The 21,704-nt window shown below is 38.6% G+C and overlaps 1 protein-coding gene across 1 annotated transcript; it reads right to left on the bottom strand.

Annotated features, from left to right (window-relative positions):
- Positions 1-9: 9 nt before the first annotated feature.
- Positions 10-14,502, bottom strand: LOC116512714 (transmembrane protein 68-like). The gene is made up of 6 exons (XM_032223336.1): positions 14,194-14,502; positions 9,809-9,973; positions 9,428-9,621; positions 6,965-7,025; positions 5,127-5,266; positions 10-279 (listed from the first exon to the last, which is right to left on the bottom strand). Exons 1-6 carry the CDS (start codon positions 14,483-14,485, stop codon positions 175-177), a joined length of 957 nt encoding a protein of 318 aa, XP_032079227.1. The 5' UTR covers positions 14,486-14,502; the 3' UTR covers positions 10-174.
- Between the last annotated feature and the right edge of the window lie 7,202 nt (positions 14,503-21,704).

The following is a 21,704-nucleotide window of genomic DNA, read 5'->3' as shown; positions in this document are numbered from 1 at the left end:
AATCTGGTGTTGGAGATTTAAAAACATTGAAGAAATAAATGTTTTCACCCCATCTCAGTCTTGCCCTGACATTTTGTTTTTAAAAAGTGCCTGATGGAACGCATGCACTACACATACACACATATTAGCTACATATGCACATATCTTATCCACAAGATTGTTGATGTTATATCACTATTTATGTTTGGCATGTGCATCAAAGCGTTGCCGAAGAGCTTGCAATATGCTTCCTGGGATTTTTTGGTGTTTGTCCCGTAAATCTTCTATTGCCCTTTGAGTCTGTTGGAGCAGTGGAGTGGCATGGAACAGTGGAGTGGGATGGAATGGAAGAAAAAAAAAGAGGAAAAATAGATTTAATTGAGATTTATGGTTCAGGAACTATTGAGAGAACATCCTGGAACTAAATATACAATATATGGACTCTAACAGAACACATCACATATTTAAGCACATATATAAAATTCTAACTTGCTCTTCATCAGAGTCTTTAACGTACATTTGAAAACCAATGTTATCTTTGATTTCATCTTACGGCAAGATTTTTTCTCTCTTCCTGCTCATGTTATACCATTCATATTCAGATAAATCACATTTTCCTATAAATCTCTAAAAATATGGTGTACAAATGTCTGTCTCTTTTTGTGTGCTGTAACCAAGAGTAAGTTCATGTGGGCCAGAATAAGACCCTGGTAAACGGAGTTGAACATTTGCAGCAATGTCTATAAAATAGAATATTCCTCCTTTGCATGTAAAAACACAAACTTTCATCCCTTCTCCTTCTTAGAAATGCCCTTGCAGAAGAGTTGGAATTATGCTGTATGGCTGGAGATGGTGTTCAAGCCTTCTTCTACATCCTCTTGTTCTGACCTAGGCTAAGGTGACCAGATTTTCAGATTGGAAAAGAGGGACGCCCTTGACCGGGGGGGGGGGGGGGCTTGATTAAAAATTTTTCTTTTGTCAAAAGGTCACCCCAGGACACTGAAACCAGCATAAATACGAATCTGTTGCCAAACAAAATTTTGATCACGTGACCATGAGGATGCTGCAACAGTCGCTAAGTGTGAAAAATGGTCGCAACGGTCGCTAAGTGTGAAAAATGGTCATCAGTCACTTTTTTCAATGCCATTGTAACTTTGGTCACTAAATGTTTTCCCCCTCCTCGAGACTCCTCACTTAGCGACCATCAGAAATATGAATCTGTTGCCAAACATCAACATTTTGATCGCGTAACTATGAGGATGCCACAACGGTCGCTAAGTGTGAAAATGGTCGCTAAGTGTGAAAAATGGTCATCAGTCACTTTTTTCAATGCCATTGTATCTTCCTGATTATTAAAAGTGCAAATTCACTCAGTGTCAATCATGACTCCTGAGTCCATTTCAAAGTATTGTGCATAGAAATTTTAAAAATGGCTTGTTTCAATTTATTTTGGATAGAATCTTTTTTTAAATAGTCTAAGACAATTTAAAAAAAGAATCAACACAGAATACCACTATTTTAAAAAATCATATGCACAATAAATAAAATATTATTTTAAAATACATTGAGCCTATACTCCTTACAGTAAATGACTCATCTGGAAACAAGCCAATAGCATTTTTTGTGCTTTCAAATTTACAGATGTTCCAAAATCAGCTTAAAGTCCAAATATTTAAAGACCACCCCCCTCAAAGCTATCTTACCAGAGCTTTAAATATCTTCTGGGGAGGCCCTGTAATCCCATTCATGACAAAGGTAGGGCTTTCTCAGGAGGAAGGTCTCAGCTGGTGCCCATCCTTTGGAAACCTCCTCCAGAGCAGGGACCCCTAACCTGCTGTCCATTCAGGAAGGCTGTACAAATTATTCTGTCTTCTAGAGCCATTGGGATTTAATATGGTTTTATCACTGGATTTTCTTTTTATTGTTTTTGTGGAATTGTTACAATGATTTTATAATAATATAATTTTATTTGGCATTTTTGTTGCTGTAAACTGCTGAAAGCCCCTGATAGAATACAAATTATTTAATAATAAATTTAAAAAGCTGGATGCAAAATATGAAAACACTGCAAACTATTGTTCAAGATAATTTGAGAAAAGGGAATCATTCACCAAGAGTGCTAATAACTACTGCTAAGTTATATAGCAAATCAGATACTAAGGCCTAATGCCACAGAGGGGAGAGAAATTCATAAGTTTTCAAGATTTCCTGCACTGCTTCAAACATATACACTTAATACCAATGAATCCACAGCTATTATTTGATACAAGAAGATGGGTATGGAGAACGGAAAGAAATTTAAATTAATAAAAAAGATGCCACTGAAATCATCTGTTTTAAATTATAATCCCTCTTCCTGACAGTGGATCAATAAAAAAAGATTATGCCCAATTCAAACTGGAAAAATACATTTAGCTCAAAAAAATAAGATCGTCATGGTGATGAAAGAACATGGCAAGTATCCCTAGGAATTATCTATCTCCAGGCAAATAAGGAAATACCTGTTGCTCTGGTCTTTAATGCAATTCTTGCTTAAGGCAGAGCCCTCCCCCCCCCGCCCCAAACGACGAGGCAAGCCACCTTGAAGCAAACAGCCTCCGCCACAATTTTTTTTTTTAAAAAAACCATGCAGTGGCAGAAATGTCAGTTGTAGGAAAGCCGGGGAAGAATGGCTGGAGGGGGAAGTGATTTTATGAATTACCTCTCTCTCTCTCTCTCTCTCTCTCTCACACACACACTCTCTCTCTCTCTCTCTCTCTCTCTCACACACACACACACACACAGATGAAAGAACATGGCAAGTATCCCTAGGAATTATCTATCTCCAGGCAAATAAGGAAATACCTGTTGCTCTGGTCTTTAAGGCAATTCTTGCTTAAGGCAGAGCCCTCCCCCGCCCCAAACGACGAGGCAAGCCACCTTGAAGCAAACAGCCTCCGCCACAATTTTTTTTTTAAAAAAACCATGCAGTGGCAGAAATGTCAGTTGTAGGAAAGCCGGGGAAGAATGGCTGGAGGGGGAAGTGATTTTATGAATTACCTCTCTCTCTCTCTCTCTCTCTCTCTCTCTCTCTCTCTCTCTCTCTCTCTCTCTCTCTCTCTCACACACACACACACACACACACACACTCTCTCTCTCTCTCACACACACACACACAGATGAAAGAACATGGCAAGTATCCCTAGGAATTATCTATCTCCAGGCAAATAAGGAAATACCTGTTGCTCTGGTCTTTAATGCAATTCTTGCTTAAGGCAGAGCCCTCTCCCCCCGCCCCAAATGACGAGGCAAGCCACCTTGAAGCAAACAGCCTTCGCCACAATTTTTTTTAAAAAAAAACCATGCAGTGGCAGAAATGTCAGTTGTAGGAAAGCCGGGGAAGAATGGCTGGAGGGGGAAGTGATTTTATGAATTACCTCTCTCTCTCTCTCTCTCACACACACCCACCACCAGTGAGTAAGCCAGCTGCAACCCCAACAAGAAAGAAAGACGAAATAAAATGTAGACTCGCGCAGGCGTCCTCAGCTAAGGAGTCCAGCCAATCAGTGAGCTGGTTGGGATGGAAAATTTTCAGCACATGGCGTGCTGAAAATTTTCCATCCCAGCCAGCTCACTGATTGGCTGGAGTCCAGGCCAATTAAATCAGTGAACGGCAGGCTGGGCTGGCTTAAATTTGTAGGTACATAACGAAACGATGAGCCAGCCCAGCGAGCTAGCTAGCAGCTGATGGGCGGGGGAGGCTCCCCAGCCCAGGCTGGCTCATTGTTTCGTTATGTACCTACAAATTTAAGCCAGCCCAGCCGGGGAGGGCGGGCGGGGCGGCGGCTGTTTTTCACCTCGGCCAGAGAACTTCCACGTGGCTTCTGCCGGGCTGCGAGAGCCGCGGAAGCCACGTGGAAGGTGTCTGCACGGCTGAAAAACGGACTCTGTTTGCTGGGCTGGGGGGAGGAGATAGCCCCCTGCCTTCTCCCCCTTTGGTTTTGCGGAGTTCACAGCCAGCCCCTGTGCTGAGCTGGCACGGGCGGCAAGTCTGGATGGAACCACGTGGAAGTTCTCTGCGCGACCGGCAGCCGCTTTTTACTCCCGAGTAAAATTTTTACTCGGGAGTAAATTTTACTCCCAAGTAAAATTTTTACTCGGGAGTAAGTAAAATTTACTCCCGAGTAAAATTTTTACTCGGGAGTAAAAAGCGGCTGCCGGTCGCGCAGAGAACTTCCACATGGTTCTATCCAGACTTGCCGCCCGTGCCAGCGCAGCACAGGGGCTGGCTGTGAACTCCGCAAAGCCAAAGGGGGAGAAGGGGGCTGTCTCCTCCCCCCAGCCCAGCGCCTCCCAATTCCCACGGTACCAAATAAGACAATAAGAATAAAATAAGTACATTATTTACAAAACATGATTTATTTTACTCACCACCAGTAAGCGCAGCTGCAACCCCAACAAGAAAGACAAAATAAAATGGAGACTCGCGCATGCGTCCTCAGCTAAGGAGTCCAGCCAATCAAATCAGTGAGCGGCAGGCTGGGCTGGCTTAAATTTGTAGGTAGCATAGAACAGAACGATGAGCCAGCCCAGCAGCTGATGGGCGGGAGCTGCGAGCGCCAAAAAAAGCGTGCCTTTTAAAAAAGCGGGCGGGACGCGGGAAAATGCATAAAAAAGCGGGGGTGTCCTGCCAAAAGCGGGACGTCTGGTCACCTTAACCTAGGCCAGACTGGCTGCTGCACCCAGTTGTATAATTAAAAAGCAGAATGCATGCTGATGCCTCTTATTTAATTTGTTCCTAACAGTGGTTTGCTGAATAAACCATAATTGGATAAATTGAAAATATAAACTTATTGGGTAAGAAGAGGTTGAACCCTCCATGATGAAGCTTTAGTGTGATATACTGTATATTTGATGGATATTTTCATTTATACATGCTGTTAATCATATTGTGTAGTTTGAATAAGCGCTGTTTAAACAGTAAGGGATGAATGGATGATAATGTTACATTGACATTTATGTACCAAACACTCAACAATATTTCTGCATATATACTTAGTCTATTTCAATAACTGTCTGCAAATAGTTATTATAGAATTTATAATTTCATAAAGAAGGAAGTTTTAATTTGAATGGATATATTCTCTTTAGAATAGAAATACGCTTACCTTTTCAGCTAATTTTTCAGGAGTTATATCTGGATCATATGGAATTGGTTTTCCAATATGGGTTATAAGTTTAACTGGAAACATTCCATACAATGGAAAGATGAACCATCGGTTTTTCTCATAAAACCATCTCATTGGTCCTGGGTACAAATTTTAGAAAATATGATATGTATATTAGTAGATTGCCAAGAGTTTCATATTTGACTTTGTTGGGAGCCTGTATTTAAATGCAATAATTAATGCCAGCAGTGGAATCAACTAATGGAAAGCTTTTGCAGTGTATAGAAACAAGAAAATAAGCCATCATGTTTGGAGCCTTACAGTTTGCAAAATACAATTTAGATTAAAAGTTATTAAAAAGTAGAGTTAGGAAACATAAATAGACACATAAATAGACACACAAATATAAGTAGCCAGACAAACAGCAGGTTGATAGATAGTAGACAGATAAACAGAGAAGACAAGACAGGCAGTCTTTCCATGATAATTACCAATTAATTTACAGAATATGGATAACTTTGCTGAATATCCATAATTTCTGGGTCATCCCTGTGCGTTGTAATCCCATGACATCATGTCAGTTATGGGAAATGTATTAAATCAGTTTTTATACCAAAGCCCTGGAGTTCTGGAATATGTACATATGTATGTATATGTATACAGTATATGTGTTTGTATATCTGTATATTTGTAAATCTATATCTAGAGATAGATAGATAAATAGATAGATAGATAGATAGATAGAAAGAAAATAGACAGACAGACATCTGAAGAGAGAGCATATATAGTCTTTTCACATTCTAAGTGAAAACTAATATGTACCACCTCTTAAAACAGTTTTCCTAATAATAAAATAAAAATAATCCCAAATTAATCTACCCCAAATATATTTTTTAGTTTACTTAGAACCAGGGATGTGCAGTCACTAGAGGCAAGGGAGGCGGGGCCGCACCAGTCTCCTCAGGGAAAGGAAAGGATTTTAAATAATTTTCTTAAAATAATTAAAGCCAGGGTAGTTGCTACCAGATTTCAAGTCACAGTGGCTTGGTGTCTGCTCTCAGAATTAACTAGGAGGAGGCCAGAGAACTAGGGGCCTCTTTTGCATAAGGATTTTTTCGCCTTTTAAGAGTTAAGCAAGGGTTAACAAGGGAAGAATTTCTTATTCAAATGAGGCACGTATTCTCTCGCTTCCTGTAGAGAGCATTTTTAGAGGCTTTTTAGAGTTCTCTGGAAGCGACTAGCTCAGTCTGACTTCAGAGCTCTGGCTTTTCAAGAGGGGAGGGGAGGGCAGGGAGAAGCAGAGTTGAAATCGTCTCTGAAACAGCTGGAAAAGGTCCATGTGGGGGAGGGGGGAGGAATTCAAAAAGTTTGATTGGAAGGCAGCAGGGGAAGGGGGGGTATGGCAGAGGAGCTGCTTTCAAGTCTTTGGATTTGGAAAATATATCCAATCCAACTTCTGTTGTGTTTGAGAGTGAGTGAATGAGAGAAGGATCGAAGTTCTCTCTTTGTGTGTGTCTGTTTGAGAGAGGGGGAGGGAAGGAGAGAGGGAGGAAGGAGGGGGAGGGAGAAGAAAAAGAATGGGAAAACTTATTTTGCAAGGGGGAAAAATGGTTCGCTGTAAATCGGAACTGAGCATGCCTGGCTGTGGAATTCTGGGAGTTGAAGTCCACAAGTCTAAAAACAGCCTCACCGGGGCTAAAGCTGACCGCACGTCACTGCTTAGAACCCACATTTAGCTATTTTTCATTCAAATTAAATATGGTAAGCAAAGATGCAGATGTACAAATTTATAGTCTTAAATAAATAACATTTTCAAGAATATGTAAAGTTTTACTTACTTATGTTTGCATATGCCATATATCCTTCTCTAATATTTTGTGTAAACAAAGGAATGATTGGCTAGAAGAAATAAAAGAAAGAAATAATGAGCTTCTTTTAGTTATAATATGTGAAAGGAATAAAATGTATTGGTTGGACATAAAATACATCAATTAAAAAGTTATTTCAACTAATATGAACAATATAGTGTATAAGATCATTGTATTTTTATGACATCCCTTTTCAGCAGGGCATTGTTGAACTAAATGTAGTTTGGTTTGTCATTGTACTAAATGTAGTTCAGGTACTGACATGCTGAACGTTTTTTCTTAATGCTGATATTTCATGCTCATGTATCCAAAAGATCCTGATTTTTAAACTAATATTAAACTTCAGTTTTATTTTTCACATAACCAACTAATATGCAAAGGGAAGACAAAGGCAAGAGTTGAATGAAAATATTATGATTCTTTTTTTATTGAGCGTTTATTACATTGTCCTATAACTTTGTCCATCTTTCTTACAGATAAATTTACTCCTTCAGATCAGTTATTGGCATCTAGTATACTCAGGCAAATGCTGACACAGGCACCACGGGTGAGTCTTTTGCTGTTTTCAGGGCAGCCCAGTGGGCCAGGCCTAAGCAGGCTGGTTACAACCCCCAGGCCTTGAGTTTGACCACACTGACGTAGACCTTTGGGGGAAGGTAGAAACCTTCTAGAACCTTCCAATTCAGAGGCAGAAATGTTCCAATGAGGTGAAAATGAACTAAAATTTCAAAATTTTTTTTTGCATTGCAGGCGCATTATGGCTGAAAAGGTAACTGGATGTAAGATCTGGACAGCCAAAACTCTGTCTGGAATCAAGATCTGGAGTTTGCCCAAATGTACGCCACAAAGCACACTAAGCCTTTAAGGTCTTCAAGGTCCTCTTCTTTTTAATCCTTTGGGAGTTTTACTGTTTATTGTTTCTTTAAGATTGAAAATCATTCAGCACTTCAAGTTTACCATTTGCTGAATTAGTTAATCTTTAATACATTTAAAAAGAAAAACATATTTTTTCCAGCTTGGTGAGATCTTTATTTGTTTGCATCCCTCCCCAAATATACAACAAAGATGTGATTTTTAGAGTCATTTTTTGAAAGTTTTTTAAAATGTTAAGACTTTGTAAAATTGATTTAAAGAAAGAAATTGAAATTAATTATACCTTCCATTGGTGAAAAAAGTGTACTATTTACATATCTATAGTGATTCTGTCATCCAGGTCATGATTGCCCAAATGTTTGAAAACATTTTGCTTCTCATCCAAGAAGTTTCTTGGATGAAAAATAAAACATCTTCAAAGAAAATCCAGAAGTCCAGTTGCCTCTTGAAAAAGTGTCATGTTTACATTTCATTCTTAAAAGAAAACTTTGAAAGTTGATTACTAGAGCACAGATGTGTACTTTAAATGAGATGTATGACCTGTGGATTGAAAATTTTTGTAATCTCAAATTTAAAATTTGCTGAATGGGTTTATTTTCAATCAAATGAAAAGCTAAATTCAATAGTTTTCATATTCACTCTCATAGCCATTTTCTAACTAGCTGCCACCAATGTCACTTTTGTAAGGGAAGGTAAAGATGGAACTTTTTTGAATGTGAACCAGGCAGATATAGATACGCCCACTAATCAATCAAACACACACACACACACACACACACACACACACACACACAAAACTCACCTGTTTTGAGATCTGTTAAAAGGAATTAACATAGAAAACACAAGTTAACTGCCTGATTCCACCAAATTTTGCACCAAATTTTATATATCAATGGCTTTCTTTTTTTTTTTAATGGGGAGTGCAGGAGAGCAGCACAATTTTTAAGTTTTATAGGGCAATGACTTTATTTCTAATTTTATGTATACTTGTATTATTATATACTTGTATAAATAATACTTGCATTATTTATCACTTTATTTTTTTCATTTTTTTTCCAAGAGATGTGGCGAGAGCAGCATACTTTTTATTACAGTCAAATTTGGCATAGATGGATAAGTCATAAGGTTTGTTTCCTGTGTACTGCCTTTAATATCTAATCGTTGATGCATTGTATGGATTGCTTAGGGTTGGATAGGCAACTTTTTACTAGAGCAAAAGGAAACACAACCCTTCCTTCCTATTTTAATTATTACTTTTATTTTCACTACTTTTGTAGTTATACTATTTGTATGCATGACATAATGTATAATATATGCATTTATACTTTCATTGTCTTAAATAGTTTAGCATAATAAATTGATGAAAATAAAAAAAGTGATTTGAATTATGTGAACTGAAAGAAATAAGATTTTTCTTTTCCTGGTCTGGCAAATCTGATTTGTGGTTGTATGCACCCTCCTGTGCATTAGCAAATAGCTTAAAAATAAATGGATAATATTTGCAAATGCATATTCCACTTAAAAGACCACTAGGAAAAAATATGAAGACAAATGGCTTACCACTTTGGCATCTATAGCTACATGAGCAAATCCTTTACGTTTTCCCCATATTACTTTATACTGGTTATTTCCATAGTTCTGCTCTCGTAGTCCTCCTGGTGCAATTCCAAGTAAGTGCCCTTGTTTCAGAACATTTATGCACCTTTCTCTTGTAGAACAATCACAGCGATGAATGGAAATGAATCGTTTTAGTCCTGCAAAAACAGACCTAAGGAATCATTCTGTTCTTGCTTGTAAAATAAAACAGAATACATGTATTTCCATAATAACATAACTCCAAATAAGACCTTGGAAAGGAAAACTGGACTTCACACGCTAGTGAATCAATTTTATTAACTCCCCCCCCAAACCCACCCGCCTAAACATAGTAATTTTTTTTACCTGGTAAACTCAAGAGTAAATCATCTATCACAGAATAGCAGAATCTCCCAGTGAGTCTATACAACCTTGTTACAAAACAGTGATAATCGATTGGAAAGTTTCCATGATAATAGACAAGAAGTGCTGGTCTTTGGGGTAAATTTTCTAGTCCAGAAATCTCATAACCTGTTATTGGGAGAACAATGAAATGGCTTCAACTTTTTTGTCACAAGAGTTTCCTATAGAAGATCACATAAAAATATGGCATATTTTTCTTATCAAGCTAAATATTTTAAATCAAATGTGCTTTTTGGAACCATCACATTGAATCCTAAAAAAAGAAAAAAGACTCCTCTGAGAAATCATTGTTATTGCTTTTGTGATCCTGCACATCTGGCCTAGTTTCCTATAAGTTATTTAGATTCATGTTAGTTAATGGCATCAAACCTTTCCCACAAATATTTATGTCTTTGAAAATTTTGTCCATTTTAAAAAATTCATTTTTAAAAATACAATTTTGGTATTCTGTTGATACTTTCCAAAATTCTTATAAATATATAGAATGTATGGGCTTTAGATGGCTTCTTCCAGCTTTATCCAAAGGTATATTTAATGGTAATGTTTAATAGCTTAACTACAATTTTGAAAAAACAAGTTTAAATTAAACAGCTCATTTGGAGTTTAATATTAAGGCACAGGAAAAATTGTACGTGGTAGAAGCAAGGATTAGAAGAAATATTCCTGATTTAATTTGTTTACTGTCAGACCTCTAGTTATTGTACTTTGCATATGAAATAAAATTCCAATTATTTTAATTGTCAAAAAGACTAGAATTACAGATTACTAGGTTGGATGGCCAGACCCAAACCAGGAGAAATTATGTCTTAATGTAAAATGTAAAGCCAATGTGTTTCTAAGCAACTGAAACCTTAGCACAAAATATATTATAGGTCTTCTTGTGATTATAATAGGAGAAGCCATATGGCCGCTTCACTCAATGACTGTTTTCCAAATTGCAGTCACTAAATAGAGCACTGGGGAGAAGGCCAGGGCTTTTTGGGGTTGGTACGCCGGTGATGATAGGCACATGCTCCATTACACATGGAAGACCCAGGCTCTATTCTCTGTCCCAACAGGGAAAACATTTGCTAGTGTTTTTACTAGATATAAGGTCTTGCTCCTCCAATGTACTGAACAATATCCTCTCTGATTTTTTAAAAACTTTTCCTAAGATGATTATATACTGGTTTTTATTTTTATAATTCTGAATTTTTAGGAATATAATGATATGAAAATGTATATATAACTGGCTTCACAGCTGTGAACAGAAAGGCACTGCAGAGAGTGATCAATTTGGCATAAGAAACCATTGGTTGCCCTCTGGATGACATCGCCAGGTCTCGCTACTTTAGCAGAGTAAGGAAGATACTCAGAGCTGATTTACATCCTGGTCAGTGTCTCTTTGCACTTCTACTATCGGGCAGAGGACATCAAAGTATAGCCAGCCAAACAAATAGGTTTAAGAATAGTTTCTATCCTTCGACTGTCAGACTTTTAAATACAACCACAATCACTCCATGCACATGTGGAAACGTACGAGTAGTTTTTTTCTTTTTCTTTCTTTTTTAGTTTCCACTATAATTTTGCACCAGTGAGTCTAAAACCAATTTCACTGTATTTATTTTGTACAATAACAATACAGACTATACTACTATACCTAAATATTTCTGGTATTTTATGGTTAGTTTTACAGTATACATAGGGTTGATCTTATTATTATTTTAAAATTATGTATGTATGAGACTAAAGATGAAACAAGCACATAAGCAGTGCAGACAAAAAGCCAGAAATTAGGTCTTCTAGATTATGGAACCATAGAATCATAGAGATGGAAGAGACTTTGGAGGTCTTCTACTCTAACCCCTGGCCAAAGCACAAAATGCATAATATCTCAGTCAAATGGTTGACCTTTTTATTTTTGAAAACCTCCAGGAAGTATATACAAAGGAGCTAAGTCTTTAAGGAAACAAAACAAAAATGTCACCCAAACTAGACTAAAGAAATTGAGCCTGAGCACATGGAAAACCCTTCCCAAAGTCCCACCAACAGACTTGAAACTGATCACGGCAAGTCCTACGAATCAACAAACTGAATTCTTTGGTGGATAAAAGGGATCCTAAGGCCTGTGCATTTTGAGTTAACTTTCGATATGTAATTGGTGGCTTCCATCCTTCTGACTAATACTTGGCAGCCTAGCTGAGAAGGATGTGACAAATATGGATAAGTGTCTGTGTGCATGTGAGAAAATGAAAATGTACATTGCAAAACCAGTAAAGTTTTTCACTTACTTTAAATTCTTCAGGCCTCCACAAATTCCAAAGAACCAGTTGTAACTCAGTATTCAGTTAAAAATAATTGGATCATGGGTGTTGACCTGGGCTGCGATTGTGTGTTTGTGTTTGTGTGTGTGTGTTTGTGAGCAGTGACATGCAGTCAGGGGAGGCAGGGGAGGCTGAGCCTCACCACTGTCATCATGAAAAGAAAAAAAATGTAAAAGGAAAAGGCAAGAGCTGTAGTCAGGCTAAGCTAGTTGCTGCCAGAGTCACCGTGGATGACTCTGCTTAGTGCTTAACTGTTTAAAAAAGCCTCTAAAAAGTGCCCTCTACAGGAGGAGGCAGGAGAACCACGTGCCTCATTTAGTCTGACTTTATGATCACTTGAGCAACCCTTAGGCAAGGGTTAAAAGCTGAAAAATTCCTTATGTAGATGAGTCACGTGGTTCTCTTGCCTCCTCCTGTAGAGGGAGTTTTTTAGAGGCTTTTTTAAATAGTTAAGCAGAGTCATCCATTGGGCACTCTGGCAGCAACTAGCCCAGCCTGACCTAGGCAGCTCTTGCCTTTTTCCTTTTACATTTTTACATTTTCATGATGGCAGGCAAGAGCAGAGTTGAAATCCTCTGTGAAACAGCTTGAAAAGGTATGTGGGTCGAAGGGACTTTGCAACTTTGTATGTGTGTGTGTGTTTGAGAGTGAAGAGAGGGAAGGGGTTAGGAGAGGCAAGGAGGGCAGCCTGCGAGCTTTCTTTCTCTGTGTCTGCGGCAGCCTGCCAGCAGAGGCGGGTCTTTTACCCGCCTCTGCTAGTGGGCTGTCGCTTTCTTTTGCCCAGAGGTGGGTAGCTCAGGCAGGCTGGCGGGCTGCCGCTTTCTTTCTCTTGCCCCTTTCTCTCTTTTGCAGCAGCCGTGGACATAGAGGGGGGCAAAATAAAGCAAGCTTGTGGACTGCTGCTTTCTTTTGGCCAGAGGTGGGCAGCTCAGTTGGGCTGCCGCCTCTGGGCAAAAGAAAGAAAGTGGCAGCCTGCCAGCTCACTTTCTTTTGCCGGCCTGTATGTTCACGGCTGCTGTGGACACAGAGGCGGGCAAAAGAAAGCGAGCTGGCGGGCTGCTGCTTTCTTTTGCCCAGAGGCGGGCAGCTCAGTTGGGCTGCTCCCTCTGGGCAAAAGGAAGAAAGTGGCAGCCTGCCAGCTCACTTTCTTTTGCCGGCCTGTATGTTCACGGCTGCTGTGGACACAGAGGCGGGCAAAAGAAAGCGAGCTGGCGGGCTGCTGCTTTCTTTTGCCCAGAGGCGGGCAGCTCAGTTGGGCTGCTCCCTCTGGGCAAAAGAAAGAAAGTGGCAGCCTGCCAGCTCACTTTCTTTTGCCGGCCTGTATGTTCACAGCTGCTGTGGACACAGAGGCGGGCAAAAGAAAGCGAGCTGGCGGGCTGCGGCTTTCTTTCTTTTGCCGCTTTCTTTCTTTTGCAGCAGCCGCGGACATAGGGGCCAGCAAAAGAAAGCCAGCTGGCAGGCTACCGCTTTCTTTTACCCGCCACAGGTGTGGGCAGCTCAGGCGGGCTGCCGGGCTGCCGCTTTCTTTTGCCCACCTCTATGTCCGCGGCAGCCGCAGAAACAGCAGCCATCAAAAGCAAGCAAGCTGGTGGGCTGTCAGAGCTCAGGCGGGCGAAAGAAAGAAGCCACTTTAGACAGTGGGATGTTGGGGGGGAAGACTGCCTCACCAGCCATAAACCTCACAGCACATCACTGTGTGTGAGTGACCATAAGCAAACTTGATATTGTGTGTAATACCTGCAATTAGTTTCTTAAATTGAGATTAAGGCAGCTCCTGCATTCAGTTCTGCAACCTCAAAGATTAAGGGAGTTTGTTGACTAATTGTAGAAGCATTTTTTAATAAATGAATTCTATATAAATTGGCAGTATGCAGCCTCAGTTTCCCCTTTATTTTCTACTACATTCTGATGAGATTCAAGATGCAAATGACTGCAGTTAAGGGTTGGCCCCAAGAATTATGTCTATGAGTGAAAATAAATTCCTTATCTCTGCCTTAAAGAATTAATGAAAAACATCCTACTTACCATGCAATATCTTTCCAAACAAGTCTGATATCCATGCGTAAATTTTCTTTGGCATATCCCATTGTTTGCTATTGCTATCTTCTGGCAAATTACCAATTTTTTCTAACACATAATATACTAGACTAGTGGTATAGAAGAATGAAAATGCAAATATAAGTGGATAATATAATATTATCAATATTACTAACACTGTCATGGGATACACCATAAAGCCTGCACATTCTTCCAAAATGTAAGTTGGCCAGATGAAATATTCTTTTCCAGGGGTATAGTAAATATTTTCTGCAGTCATGTTTAAACTCAGACTACAGGAATAAAAGTCCAAAAATGTTTTCTTCCTGAAAAAAACCATACAAACATTCTTTAATATAATTACTATTTGCAATATTGAGCTTTCGGATAAGAGCAGAATATCAGAATAGCACTGAATACATTGTAATGACGCTTTCATATAGCCTAATGGAGAAGATTGGGCTGAGATGATAAAATAAATCAAATCTTAGTACAATCAATCAAACTATTGGTACTTTTAATGAAATATTACTAGTATAATTAGAGGCTGACATTAAACTTGTTTTTTTAACCAACCAAGAAAGAAAAGGTTTTACCAGCCAAAGGTGTCTATTCAGAAGGGACTCCTTGATTTTTGAAAGAACTTGTGGGTTTTTGTGCATACAAGACAAATCTTGAAATCCTCTGTTAAAAATCTGTCATAGAAACTCTTTCTTCCTGACTGATGTCCATTCTGTCCCTGAGCTTCTACCTCCTCCTTTATTTTTATTAGAAAGGGATCAATTGTAGACTTCTTGCAAGAAACCCACCTTCTGTTCCCTTCTGCTAGAACCTGTTTCATTATGACAGGCATCTCCAAGGCAGAATGCGATTAAAACAGGGATGGTAGTTCTGTCTGAGGACACTAATCTTCAGTTGGCAAGTTACCTTCAAAAGTTTCATCACCATAAATTTCAAAATACGACTCTTGTAGTTCTACTGCAGCTAAAATATCAGGGATGTTGCACAGCAAAGCAGTCTCCCAGAGTTTCTAAAAACATTGTGCTACTCTAAGATAGCAAGTGTTTTACTCCCATTTAATATAACTGTTTTAAAAAGAAACATTGGTTATAAATCTAAACATTCTATAGCTGCTGAGTATATTGAGTTCGAGGAAAAAAAATGATGTGCACGGATTCAGCAGAACAGATGCCAAAGCAGCTGTATAAGTATGGAAAAAGGCACCCACTCCCTTAACTGTTCAGTAAAAAATGCTTCATTTAAGGATTTCTTTATACCACTATACAGTAATGCAGAACAGGGTGAAGAAATATCTTGCCTCGCAATCTATCAATCTTTCGCAATCTATTATTAAGGAAACGCTCTGATTTACTGACAGAATGAGTAATAAATTCATTATTCAGAATAATAAATATAATTTTTCTAAAAAATATTAATAATGAATAAATATTTCCTGTCTTTGTTTTCTGTGAGCTAACCTGCTCAAAGAACTTCTAGCAGAACGAGACAGATAGAAATAATAGCATAATACTATTCCATGCACACTCTGATAGCTGGTATCACTATTAGCCTTTCTTCTTGGCTTTGTTCATAGATGAAATAATATAGCAGTAATATTTCAGATTCTACAGATATTTGAAAAGCTACCTCAGAATGGCCACAAAGTCTTGTAATAATATTCAGCTTTTTGCAAAATGATTCTAAGACTCTTCATCCGACCCCCCAAGTCATTTAGAACAGGTGATAAAAATAGTTAATTCAACTGAATTTCCTTCAGAATGAAACAGTAATTTATACATTAACAACCTTTCACTATCCAACTTTTCTGCAATAGAAATCTCCTACTGAGGTCAATGTCAAAATATTAAAAGAAAAGTTGTAAATTTATGAACAATCCACTGGTATTGAAAAAAAGAGATGAATTTCACCTGCATACACAATCATTACCTCCTTCAAACAGCTTGCTTGGAAGATCAATTTTACGCTGATGAAATATGGTTTTAAATGATTGAATAAATGAATAAATTCTCCTCCCTCAGAGGGTGGAGTGAGAACAAACACAATTCAACTACCTAGAATTAACCATTCTTTTAGCCAATGCCAACATTTATCATTAAGTGACGAACAAGTAGCTTATGGAATGAGAATTAAGTCTGCTCTAACTGTTCTCATGGTGCCTTGTGCTTAATCAACCTTAGATGACTCCTGGTTTGGTATTCTGCTGAGTTGACATTCCACTTGGTTCAGCAGAGGCAGATTTATCTGAGTCTGAGTCCTGGGCCATGAGACCCTTTGGGAGCTGTGATCTGATGTAATCTCATGCAGGAAGGCATTTTGTGGGAATATCAGTTTTTGATATTACACAAAGGAAACTGCTTTGGTCGCGCTGATCGATGATCTCTGGAGAGCCAGGGACAGGGGCCATGCCTCCGTCCTAGGTCTCCTTGACCTCTCAGCGGCCTTCGATACCATCGACCATGGTATCTTTCTGCAGCGGTGGCGGGAGGTGGGAGTGGGAGGCACTGTTCTTCGGTGGTTCTCCTCCTACCTCTCGGACAGGTCACAGTCGGTGTTGGTTGGAGGACAGAGGTCGACCCCTAGGCCCCTTAAGTATGGGGTGCCACAGGGTTCGGTCCTGTCCCCCCTCCTGTTTAACATCTACATGAAGCTGTGATCTGATGTAATCTCATGCAGGAAGGCATTTTGTGGGAATATCCGTTTTTGATATTACACAAAGGAATATCATTTATTGGGATGATTATTTTCTGTTGTGACATCTATCCTTTGGAATGTCTTCCTGAAGGCTGCAACAAACTTTTCCAGCCCTGCACATGAGAAAACATGTCTAGTGCCTGTCGTTCAAAGATGGTTGCATCAGTGTTCTTTTTATACATCTGCAAATTTTAACATTTTCCACTTTAATGTGTCTTACCTTCCCCTGTCTCTCAGCAGGAAATCAGAACCAATCAGCATGAGGGTATGCTCTTCCGCACAACATGCAATTTGGATTTGGGAGATATTTATTTGCATTGGTCTATCTGCAGCTCTTTTCAACTTCCAACTTTGTGGCAATAGTTGCACAACTGGTAGTTGCAGAACTCTCAATCATCCTAGAGTCAGATTGGTTCCAATTTTGTGACCTACCAGAAGACATGCTTTTTTCCATTTAGCCTGGTATTTGGGAATGTGTATATGGGAACCTGCAAAGTGACTGCATTTGTAGGGATATTGATTACACCATACCAAAGATTATGAGAATTAAAAAAATTATTTTAAAATAATTTTTGTCAGAATGTATTTGGTCATTGCTGTTATATTTTTCTATGCCAGTGAAGTCACATGAGTAAGATGGGTAGCTGAATAAATTTAGGAAATCAACAATTAAATAAATAAGGAACAAGAAAAAGAACATTTGTAGCATAGAATAAGAGCAACCTCCATTGATGTCCTTTTATCCATAGAAGGAGAAATCTGGTAACTTTCTGAAAACTGTCTCCAGCTTTTCCCTTGTATGGATAAGAGGGCATCAGTGGAAACTGTTAGGTAAGCTCCCCGTTGGGAGAGCGAGTACGTTCAGCGAAGCGTTGTGAGAGTTGTGTTGGAGAACACACAAACCAGCATACAGAGACACTGCAGTTTAAATAGGCTTTTACTTTCATGGAAATAGAGGTATCAGAGTCCATCAAACAGTCCAAGTTATAGACGGATAAGACAGCCAGTCATCAACGTCTTTCAGTTAAGGGATAATCCAAATAACATAGTCCAGTAACATATAATCAGTCCAGTACACAGAGTTGCTAACAGTTGCAAAACTCAGATCAGATGAGCCCAACATCTAACAAACAGAGAGAGAAGTAACAGGCATTCTGGCTCCCTCTTATGGCTGATTGAGAAAAACAGTAACCAATCACATTTTACAGTATGATTTAAAGACACAGTTATATCATTTCTATATGATTTATATATTGCAAACTCAAGCATTAGAATTATATTCCTAACATTCTCTCCCCTTTGGGTAGGACGATATATATAAATCTTACAATCTTAATCCGTATTCCTCGACACAACGTTTCTGCTATATATTACCTTGGGCCTTAGTAAAGTGGTCTGCAATGTTGTCTTCAGACATACAATACTCCAGTGAAACTAATTTACTATTCACACTTTACCGTACATTCAGATATCTTATATTACTGCTGTTTTTAAACTGTTTTCCTTTATTGTTATGTGTTTTTTTATATTTTTTGTAAGCCGCCCGGGATTGGGTGGCATATAAATACATATAATAATAATAATAATAATAATAATAATAATAATAATAATAATAACTCCGCCGTTGCCGGTCCCAAGCCCGGATGAGAAAGGAGGAAGGTTGGGAACAGGTTGGCATCTGGTCCCGTAAAAAAAACCCCGCCAACCCATACAATATGGTGAAAAAAACGAATAAGAATTCCATACCGCATCGGTCGTCGCGCGGGTTAACAAGGGCCGCGGAGGATGTTGGGGTCCCTGGACATCCGTCGACAAGTGGGCTACAAGTGGACCAGCCAACAAAACGACAAAAATATAGTGCAGATGAAAACCGTGCCATAATGGCCTGTTACTACAACTCAGAGCCAGAAAAAAGAGGATATTTAAAGCGAATGTATGAATTATGGAAACAACAATATCCAGATTCAAATGTTAGTGAACAACGACTAGCAGATCAAAGGCGATTTATTATACGGAATAAAGTGTTTAGTGAAGTTGAACATGAGGAAATTCAGGCAAATTGCAAAACCCAAAAAACAATATCACAAGCGGAAATAACTGATATTCAAGACACAACTAAAGACACTATAGTAGAACTCCCAGAAGAAGCTCTCAGGGAGGAAATAACATCACCACCACTAGAACCAGTTATCACTGAACCAACTGATGAACTAACTCAAAAACAAAAAGAATTGAAGGATAAGATCATGGAGCATTTTCTGCTTAATGAGGAAAGGCAACCATCACTAAAAACTGTGCCTAAGAAAATTTTGGCCCCTATCATGAAAATGGTTAATGCAGTGTTTTCAACAATTGAACCGGGATCCATCTTGGAAACAAACCAGTTAATGTACAGCGCAGCTGTAATAGTCACTAATGAACTAGGCATTAAAATTAAAGTACCTAGTCACACAACAGAAAAAGCATCAAAGCCAAAGTGGAAAATCCGTCTAGAACAAAAAATCAAAAAATTAAGGGCAGATGCTAGTAACTTAAAGAACATGCATGAGCAACGGCTTAAAAACAACAAAATCATAGATCGGCTAATCAGAAGATATAGATTGGATACAAGAAACATCAATGAAGCTGTAGAGATTGTAAAACAGCAGATAACAGCAACAGCTAGAAAAATTGAAAGATATGAGGCACGAATCATCCAATATAAACAAAATCAGCAATTTCGATCAGACCAACGGCGTTTTTATCAAAGTCTTAATGTGAATGGTGACACCAAAAGTGAAAAACCAGAAAAGCAGGCCACAGTTGAATTCTGGAAAGAATTGTGGGAAAATGCAAAGGACTACAACAAGGAAGCAAAGTGGATACATGACTTTGAGAAAAGCATTGGCAACAAACAAATGCAAGTATTAGAAATAACAACTGAGATGGTCAAAAATCGAGTAAAAAAAGTAAAGAATTGGACATCACCTGGAAAGGACCAATTACATGGTTTCTGGCTCAAATATCTGACCAGTTTACATGCAATATTGGCCAGGCAACTGAATGAAATTTTACAAAAGGGCCAAATTGATGAATGGTTGACAACTGGAAAAACATACTTGATTCAGAAAGATCCAACTAAAGGAACAACACCTGAAAACTATAGACCAATAACATGCTTACCAACAACCTTCAAATTACTCACAGGCATTATTGCAGATAACATGATGGATTATTTGGAAACAAACAACATCTTGCCAGTAGAGCAAAAAGGCAACAAAAGAAGGAGCAGGGGCACAAAAGATCAGCTTCTAATTGATAAAATGATATTAGAAAATTGTAAGAACAGAAAAACGAACTTGAATATGGTCTGGATTGATTACAAAAAGGCATTTGACTCACTGCCACATAGTTGGATCATAAAATGCTTAGAAACAACTGGCATTAGCAAAAATATTACATCCTTTACTGAAAAGGCGATGAAACAATGGAGAACTGAGTTGGCAGTAGGGAATGAGAGCTACGGAATGGTTAATATCAAGCGAGGAATTTTCCAGGGTGATTCACTTTCACCTCTTCTCTTCATCATCGCAATGATCCCACTATCAGTAATCTTAAAAAAAATGAAATTAGGCTACCAAACAGCCAAAAAAGCTGAAAAAATTTCGCATTTACTATATATGGATGATTTGAAACTCTATGGAAAGTCAGAAATAGAAATCCAATCATTGACAAATACAGTCCGAGTATTCAGCACCGATATTTCAATGCAGTTTGGCATGGAAAAATGCGCCACTGTATCCATAAAAAGGGGCAAAATCACTGCATCTGAGGGAATTGAAATGCCCAATGGCCAACTAATTAAATGCAAAGAAAATGAAGCCTACAAATACTTAGGCATTCTGCAGTTGGATAACATCAAGCACGGAGAAGTAAAAACTATTGTCAGGCGAGAGTACACCAACAGAGTTAGGAAAATTTTGAAATCTAAATTGAATGGTGGAAATACAATCAAGGCCATAAATACCTGGGCAATACCAGTTATAAGATACACAGCTGGCATAGTTAACTGGACACAAGCTGATTTGGACCTTTTGGACCGAAAAACCAGGAAATTAATGACAATGCACTACAGTTTACATCCACGTGGTGATACTGATAGACTATATCTGCCCCGAAAATCAGGTGGCAGAGGATTATTACAAGTGAAGCAAACAGTTGAAGAAGAAAAACATGCACTGGCTGATTATTTAAAAGACACTCAAGAACATCTATTAATCGAAGTAAAGAACAAAAATCTACTGAAGGCCCAACAGACAAAACAAGAATACAGAAAAGATGTGATAAAATCAAGAATGGAGAGTTGGCAGAACAAAGCACTGCATGGTCAATTTCTGGAAAAAATAAAAGATAAAGTGGACAGGGAACAAACTTGGTTATGGTTAAAAACAGGTACATTAAAGAAAGAAACAGAGTCACTAATCCTGGCTGCGCAAGAACAAGCTATCCGCACAAATGCCATTAAGGCCAAAATCGAAAAATCCTCTGATGATGCCAAATGCAGACTTTGCAAAGAAGCTGATGAAACTGTTGATCACATACTCAGCTGCTGTAAAAAAATCGCGCAGACTGATTATAAATTGCGGCACAATTCAGTAGCACAAATGATCCATTGGAATTTGTGCAAAAATTATAATATTAAAACAGCAACAAACTGGTGGGAACATCAGCCTGAAAAAGTCACCGAAAATCAGATGGTCAAGATCTTGTGGGATTTCCGTATACAAACCGACAAAATACTGGCGCAT

This window comes from Thamnophis elegans, chromosome 8 (assembly GCF_009769535.1).
Source record: "Thamnophis elegans isolate rThaEle1 chromosome 8, rThaEle1.pri, whole genome shotgun sequence".
Classification (NCBI taxonomy): domain Eukaryota; kingdom Metazoa; phylum Chordata; class Lepidosauria; order Squamata; family Colubridae; genus Thamnophis; species Thamnophis elegans.
This window is presented reverse-complemented; position numbering and strand designations above follow the sequence as displayed.

Excerpts from the sequence above, each read along its gene's own strand:
- LOC116512714 (XM_032223336.1), bottom strand. The coding sequence starts at position 14,485 with ATGACTGCAGAAAATATTTACTATACCCCTGGAAAAGAATATTTCATC. Across the intron at positions 9,974-14,193 it reads GTTTGGAAAGATATTGCATG|GTTATGAGATTTCTGGACTA; the intron begins GTAAGTAGGATG and ends TCCCAATAACAG. Across the intron at positions 9,622-9,808 it reads TTTACTCTTGAGTTTACCAG|GACTAAAACGATTCATTTCC; the intron begins GTAAAAAAAATT and ends CTGTTTTTGCAG.